Consider the following 8,390-nt stretch of genomic DNA (forward strand, 5'->3'; position numbering starts at 1 on the left):
GAGAGAGAGAGAGACAGAGAGAGAGAGAGAGGGCTGTATTAAACTGAGGAAACAGATTGCATGCACGGTTAAATAGTTCCTTATTTACAGATGCAGGAAAGACACACAGCGAGTGATCTTCAGCTGCATGATGGGAAGGGTGCGCATACACTGCAATCAGAGCCTTTCAAACACTGCCATATAACGATGCAAGCACAGCGATCACCTTTCACCAGAGAAACCACGAGCAGACATCAGCACATCTCTCATAAATAAAGTCTGGGGTTTAGACATGCAAAAGTCAGAAGAGCCGTAAACGCCGGACTCTTTGTGTGGTTTATGACGCCGCAGCTGCACCGGAGCAACAGATCGTTAAGTGGTTGCTATAGAGGCTCCCATGATAAAAACATTACAGGCACTTCCAGGTCTGTGTGTAGAGAGTCAATGGCTCGTGTGTGAGGAGCCGCGGGGCTAGGACGGCACGCATGCCATGAAATTGGAAATATTTGGTGCATAACCCCATTTCAGACTGCAAAAATTAACCGGAAGCCCCGAAATATTCAGGCACGCTGTCACTGTATGTGTTGGGTGGCGAAGGTTTGTATGTAAATCGCTTTTAATAAATGCATGCGCTAGATGAATGAGTGTAAATGTCAAACTGAGCGCAGCTTGCCTACGATATGAATCCAGATCAGCCGATCTGCTCTACAGTGAGAAACACGGCCATCCTCAGCTATGTTTTCATGCATCTGGCCCACGCTTTCAACCGAAGTGATTTACAAAAGAGGAAACACTTGGTCGCTAGAAATCAGAGAAGACTGAAAAGGCATCGTTTTATGAATCGACTCGATAGACAGTGCTGGTGGTTTTTAAGCAGCTTTCGAAAGACGAGGACTGGGTTAACTTCATCATGCATTACACTGCATAAGAAAACAGAGCCGAAGAGAAATGGCTCGGACAAACTTCTCGACACAATGCTTACAGCTCGATCTGAAACCCGGTCTGAGTGAGAAGAAGTCTATTGATTAGTCATTATTACGATGGCTTTCTGGCCCAAAGCTCCCCATAAACCACCAGCGCTCGGATGTAAATAATTCACTAGTGTTAGATCTGGAGCAGAAGCCAGTCTGTGGGAAGACTGCAGTTAAGTAGCCTAAAAGAAAATGAATCAGCCAGCTCTCATTTACATTGTTAATTACTGAATATCGATTAACAGCCGGCGCCTTTATCAGTGTAGAGCGCACGGTTCTGATCTAGAGCGCCCAGACAAAGAGTGTTTTGTACAGGAGGCTGTGATTAATGTTGATTGATGAGATTTTCAACATGAATGACACACAAGAGGTTTTTGGGGATCTGTGTGTAGACACTGATGAGTCACAGTACAGCGTGGTCAAGCATGTTCTTTGATGATGATGATGATGATGATGATGAATGCTGCTCTCTATACAGGGTTGGTTTCAATGCATTTGGAAGGATTTAACATTTTTGACTCTGATATTGTTGGAAAGCTTGGGTCTGACAATGACAAACCATAGAGTCGTTGATTGAATTAAACTAATAATCACAAAATAGCAGTGGTCTAGTTCTTTAGAGTGTTTAACAGAACGTGTGAGATATACATGAGAACATGTGAGGAACAACCTGATTCAGTGATACTCTCTCTCTGTCTCTCTGTCTCTCTCTCTCTCTCTCTCTCTCTGTCTCTCTCTCTCTCTCTCTCTCTCTCTCTCTCTCTCTCTCTCTCTCTCTCTCTCTCTCTCTCTCTCTCTCTCTCTGTCTCTCTCTCTGTCTCTCTCTCTCTCTCTCTCTCTCTCTCTCTCTCTCTCTCTCTCTCTCTCTCTCTCTCTCTCTCTCTCTCTCTCTCTCTCTCACGCATGCGCAGTGCGTCGCTGTGAGTCGAGCTCGTCGTCGGCTGTGAGGAGTGAAGAAGAGCAGCTCCAGCCCGGTTATGACAGGTATGCGCTTTTATTCATCTTCCTTCCACACACTGACGTGTCGTTATCTCTCGATGCATCATTATACGCTGAATTCGTTGTGGTTGTCCAAACGCTGTGGTTGTCTCTGTCACGAAGGACGAAGGACGCATCAATCTGTTTCTATATGATCGAGCTGTCTGTAGTGTTGAATGAGTTCGACGCTGTGTTTTTTAATCGTCCGCTGACGCGTTGGACTCACACGCAGCTATAAATAGACTTCCGTCATATAATTGCACATCTCTAATGAGAGGAGAGGAGAGGAGAGGACAGAGTGTCTCAGATGTTCAGGAGCATCAGATGACGTGAAGATCTCAGGATGGCGTCATCTGTGAGTCACACACTGTGACGTCACGCTGCTCAAAAACAAATTCTCAGCGCAAAACTTGAGCTTCATACAGATCCTCACGAATTACTGTCAGTGTGTGTGTGTGTGTGTGTGTGATTATATATATATATATATATATATATATATATATATATATATATATATATATATATATATATATATATGAATTATAAACTGTTAAAGACAGACCTGCTGTGAGCTACAAGGTTGTTAATTGATGATATCAAGCCTCTTCCTCCGTGATTGTGACATCATTAGCCACGCCCCTCTGAAAGACACACCTCCTTTCATGAATCCAGTCATTTCACAGTAGAAAACAAGCATTTTCTCTTGGAAGTATGTTACAACAGCGTTGATCGCTTTGAGAAACTACATCAGCCGGGATCCTGCATCTGAAGTGGTGTTATATATATATAGATATATGGTGGTAGATATATATGTGATATGTGTGGTTCTGGTCATGTGGTCATCCACAGGTCAGTCACCTGGTATCACACTTCAGAGTCTCACTGGATGTAGTCTCTAGTTTCATACCGTTGTTTTGAGGACTATATAGTAGGGAGTACTGGTTTCCTTTACTGAAGCTGTTCGTATCTTTGTGTTTTTGCCTGATTTTCAGTTTTATTATTCCCGTGTGAAAAGTCCTCTGTAAACCGAGATGTGAAGTGATGTGATGGTTTTCTGTGTCTCTGCACGCCGTCACTGAACACACTGGTGCAGGACCGAAGGACGGCTGAGTCATTTCCTCAAGAGCTCCAGTGATTTCATTACAGCCCTGTTTCCTCCTGCTCTCCTCATCAGCAGCAGATCTCATCTCCTCTGTCATTGTTCAGGCTTAAAGATATTCTTCTCCTGTTCCACATGATATCCAGAGTCACCTTTGATCATTCAGCGTGTCATAGGCTGAATCTCAGCTTGGGGCAGGGGGCTAACTGTGTGTCTGACCAATGAGAACCTCTTCTCTTCAGCTGGTTTATTAAGACTACTTGTCAAAATCTTGACATCTGAAAGCTGTTTGTTTAGACTGTTTAAATGCATAACCTAAAATGGGCAAAACCATTGCTATTTTCCATCTTATTGGCACTAAACAATACAATTTCTTGTCTCTTCTTTTTGATTTGAACGTTGGTCTCTCTTTTAAGGACACATAGCAGATTAATAATTTTTTTATATATAAAATAAATATTTTATCGAATATGTCTAAACAAGTTATCTCGATGCATTTTCTGTTACAATATCACTTCTATTACAAACACAGTCACTAAACATGGAACCTTGAAAAGACCTTTGTGTTTTGTCAAGATTACAAAATGATTTAATGTATTTTAATATCTTGATTTATACCTTTAAAGAGCGGCATATCTCCTGAGATACAAACATTTAGAAATAAAGCGTAAAATTTCACTGCTCTTTAACCAGGGGCAGCTTTAAACGCTTCTTGTGCTTTAATAGTACTATAATATGTACTGGCTTGTTTCATTTTTATAATTTGACTGAATAATAATTTCTCCATCCCGTGTTTTAATGAAATAATGCACCCAGACTGAGACTGAACTCTGTTTGTGTGCAGATGTGAAGCATGGCGTCCTGCTCGGAGATCTGTGGCTCGGATTACGCTGAGCAGAGCCATGGGGCCCTCAGCAGCGGTTACCAGGGTTACGGGGTGCGCTCCTATCTGCACCAGTTCTACGAGGAGTGCACCGCTTCCATCTGGGAGCGCGATGAAGATTTCCAGACACAGAGATCGCCGAGCCGCTGGAGCTCTGTGCTCTGGAAGGTGAACAAACACGTTTTTCTGTTTGCATGAATGCATGTTATTTTGTGTGTTTTTGACAGTTTTACTTAAATTAAATATAACTAAAATTAAAAGCAAAATGTATTGCTCTTGTGTTATAAAGCCGACTGGTGAGTATGTAAGCGCCCACATCACCTCCGGAAACAAAGCATGACTCATCTCAAAGTTCATCTCAGCTGCTTTTAGTTTTTTAAAAAGAAGAATAAGAACTGTGAGGAATAAGCCTTGAATTTACCTCAGAAGAAGAAGAATACAATTCAAGAGGCTTAATCCAGAGGAGGATCTCCTTCTGATCCTCTTTCCTTTTTACTAAAAGCCTAGTGTTACTGGGATACACACTCACACACACACACTTGTTGAACTTTTCTTGTCTTTTGAAATATGTTAGGCAACCTTTCATTGCATCTAAATGTTACGGGACTAAATCTTACGTTTCACAATCTCTGTGACTTTTAAGGGGAAACTGATGTGCAATAATGATTCTTACTTCATATGTACTTCATTTGTAGTTTAGGTATTGTAATTTTATCTATATTAGTAACTGTAGTCAAATGCATTATACCCAAGTTTTGCTTCATGGTCTAGATGATCTGAAAAGGCTAAATTATTCATTATTCAAGTGCGTACCCTCTGAAGAAATCATGCAGGTGTCCCTGGAGCCCTTTGAATCACTGGCTACCATTGAAATCCACTATAGAGAGACAAATCCTGTGTTTGGTGTTTGGTCTGTGATTTGCTAATGCCAATATATGCTGCTGTGAGCATGCAAGAAAAACTGCTGCTGCACAAACCATACGTGAATAACCTCCATACACGGCAGGCTTGAGTCACCCTGTGGCAGATCTATAGAGCGGAGCTGGGGAGGTGGAGGAAGCTGCTACACCAGTGGTCTCAAATTAATTCTGCAGAGGTTTTCTCCAGCCAGCTCCAAACCACACCTGCTTAGACCTTTCTAGTGATAATAGGCTTTGAGATGAACTACACTTACCTGTCAGCACCTGGTAAGGAGGCGCGTCAAGTAGGACACTTTCCGGTGGGGATGCTCTCACTGTGTTTGCATACTCGATCACAGACGATGTGAAATAGATGTAATAATAGTCAAACACAGAGTCGATTCAGAAAGTCTATTGATAGTTTTCACGTGACATCTTTTATAGGAACGCCCAAGGAACGCCTTGGTGGGCAAAACGTTATTTTCAGGCAGTTTGCATTAAGCAGCCATGGAGTAAAATGGAGATATTACAAAGTGAAATGTAGTAAACGCTCTGCGGAGCTGTGGCCCTCCGGGAACCAGTTTGAGACCGGTGTGCTACAGCTATAACTAGTCATGTGTCTGAACACCGAGCAGCTGCTGATGCACAAAGAACCAATCAGCTGCGATCACGATGTCATTATGTCAGATTGAGGTTGACCTCTGTGTCTCCACAGGTCTGTCTCGCGCTAGGCGCTCTGATCCTGGTGGCGGGGTTGTCTGTGCTGCTGGTGGGCTACGCCACGCCGCCTCGCCTCGAAGCGTTCGGAGAAGACGAGCTGCTGTTCGTGGACGGCCGCGCGGTGCGCTTCAACCGGGCCCTGGACGCCTGCAAGCTGGCCGGAGCCGTGCTGTTCTGCGTGGGCGGCAGCGGCATGGCGGTGGGGCTGCTGCTGGCCGCCTGCTCTCAGGGCAGCTCCAAGGAAGAGCTCCGCCTCCAGCAGCGCTTCAAAGAGCGCCTGGCCGAGATCCAGGCCTCCGTTCAGCCCGTCACCCGCGCTCCCACCCCGGGAGAGGCCAAGGTTCCCGTCACGCTCTCCAAAGTGCAGAGCGTCCAGCCCGGGGCGGAAACCTGACCTCTTCGTCGCTTCGGTCAAAAACAAAACGACCGTCCCTGGAACAGTAGAGATAGATAACACTGCACTTTCTCCGGCGCATATCATTCGTCTATGTTGAGCGAGATTATCGAGAGTATTTATGGCGATTAGCGTATAAGCGTACCCCGTCGATCATCACTGGTGCTCCTGAATACAGACACACAGCACAAATATAACTCGCGTGCTACGGCTAGGAATCCGAACACCTTTAGGCAGCTGTTCCGAAGAGCAACATATTCTTCAGAGGCGTCAAGGCATGTGCGTATTAATACCGAATAGTTTCTCTATTATAGCGAACCCAAACACAGCCGCTCACAATTTCCATCGTGTCACATGAGAAAAGTCACTCTGTAAAACTCATAAACCAGCGTGTTAGCGGCTAATTCATCACGGCTGCCTTACTAACACTGTCAAAAGAAACTACGATGATTTGTCATGGCTCGTTCAGAAAGCGCCACGTTGGTTCATTGGCGTCACCCGCAGTGCAATCTTTCTTCTCCGAACGCTTGGCGCTCTATTGCTGCAGTCAATCAATAGTTGGTTGACAGAACGCACAATCTCACACATCTCAATACCGCGCATCCGTTCTGCTCAAATACATCACCGCTTCGCGCTGTCTAGGGGGAATAGATTACGGTGTAGATGCGCCTGTGGGATTATGTAATATCCTCTCATTGCGTTGCACATCGTTCTCGCTCCAGCCTCACTTTCCTCAGGAGGCGGTTAAACGCAGTCACTGTCTGTAGGTAATTACACTCGAGCCCATTAAGACGCTCCACCTTTTCTTTCCGTCTGCTTCTCTTGTTTTGTGTTTCTCTTTGGTTTCCTGGTAGAGTCATCACTGTGCTTTTGTCTCCAGAGTTTCTCTGTATTTGTGCCAGTCATTCCTAAAAACATTGTTTTGTGCTTGAAACTTATTATGAATCTTTCTATTAGTTTTTGTCCTTTGATTAGTGCAAACGTTGCATGATCACGCTTTTCAGTGAAACTACTTTCGAGAAGGATGAAAAACCCTCACTGTCGCTTCTGGAGTGTTACTTTTGTGTTATTTATTGATTATGAATCATCCTCGAACACATTGCATAATCATATGCATTCAGACGTCTGAAGATGACAAGGCTTGCTAATCAATCTCTCGCACAGTCACTGGATATTTAACAATCAAATCTCTCGACAGGCCTAGATGAAGTCTAAAAATATAACATTTATAACAAATATACACACATATATATATATATATATATATATATATATATATATACATATATCAGCTGCTTCAAGAATTGATTCTTCTTGTTTAAACTGACATATATGGATGTGTTTTTGGAGGTGTGTTGATCACAAGGCTGGTATTCGTCTCAAGCTTTGGTTTGTCCGTCTGCTCTTAGGAAGGAGACAGAAGGTATCAGAGCTGTTCTTACTCTTGGAACGTGTCTATTTTTCAGCAAACAGAATAAAAAGAACTGTTTGTTACCGTCATTGTCTCTCGGTAGCTGTTTCTTCCATTTTTTCGATGTAAATATGCATATTGACATGATAACTTGATCAAAATATAGAGTATATCTCACATGTTGTGTACAGTTGAGGGAATGTTTATGCTCTGAAGATCCTCAGAAATCTGGTCCGAGTCACAGTTTCTGGGTCCAGCTGAGCTTCTGTATTAGATCCTAAACGCAAACCAAAAAACTCCTAACTTCAAACATTTGTTCAGATCATTAAAACATTGCTTCATTTCTTCACTCACCATGTCCAGGAAGACAGAGGCTTAATTCTGGGCAAAGCGTTCATTAGTTGATGAACTAAAAGCGGATAAAGGTTCGGTCACGTTACTGATAGACACATTTTTCAAATTTAGGTGACCAACTTTAACCTGATGCAGTGTCTGCATGTGGAAATATTTCCCTCTAAGAAAACTGTGTGAAATGTTTCCAAATTTACCTGAGCAATTTAACTATGATGTGAAATTGTCATGAAGAGCCTTTCAGAATTACAGACGACATGAAAGGACTGGATTTGCCTGAACAGCAGGACATATGATGAGCTTCCGGAGTGGTTCAGTATCGTCATATTCCCACTCTGGTTTTTTTTTATTTTATGTTTCAAAAATTTGCCTCTTTTTTTCCCTCAAACTTTACAGAAATCCAAGAACTGAACACAAAATGTCTCAAATCTTTGCCGAAGTTCAAAATAGTACAAACTCATCTCAAAAACAAACAACTTTGCCACAACATTAATTCATGTTAGTTTGTGTTACATGGAGATTGTGTGTTGTGCTTAGCAAAAAGTGTTTTATTAAACTGAAAACCTTTTATTAAAATGAAAAATTTATAAAAATAAATATTTGGATGTTGGAGACTCTGTAATATTTCAAAGAAATATAAAGACTAAGAGGGTTTTGAGTACAGCAGCTGTTCACCTGATTTAAACCAGCTCTCTGTGTGTGTGT

The 8,390-nt window shown here is 42.7% G+C and overlaps 2 protein-coding genes across 2 annotated transcripts in view; both read left to right on the forward strand.

Moving 5' to 3' along the window:
- The window catches only part of LOC122348662 (aerolysin-like protein), a 333,550-nt gene that overhangs the window by 201,223 nt on the left and 123,937 nt on the right, over positions 1-8,390 (forward strand). The window lies entirely within an intron of this gene.
- LOC122348663 (neurensin-1-like) lies at positions 1,819-6,501 on the forward strand. Its single transcript, XM_043244332.1, has 3 exons — positions 1,819-1,934; positions 3,872-4,078; positions 5,525-6,501. The coding sequence occupies exons 2-3, from the start codon at positions 3,881-3,883 to the stop codon at positions 5,921-5,923; spliced, it is 597 nt and encodes a 198-aa protein (XP_043100267.1). The 5' UTR covers positions 1,819-1,934; positions 3,872-3,880; the 3' UTR covers positions 5,924-6,501.

This window comes from Puntigrus tetrazona, chromosome 7 (assembly GCF_018831695.1).
Source record: "Puntigrus tetrazona isolate hp1 chromosome 7, ASM1883169v1, whole genome shotgun sequence".
NCBI lineage: Eukaryota > Metazoa > Chordata > Actinopteri > Cypriniformes > Cyprinidae > Puntigrus > Puntigrus tetrazona.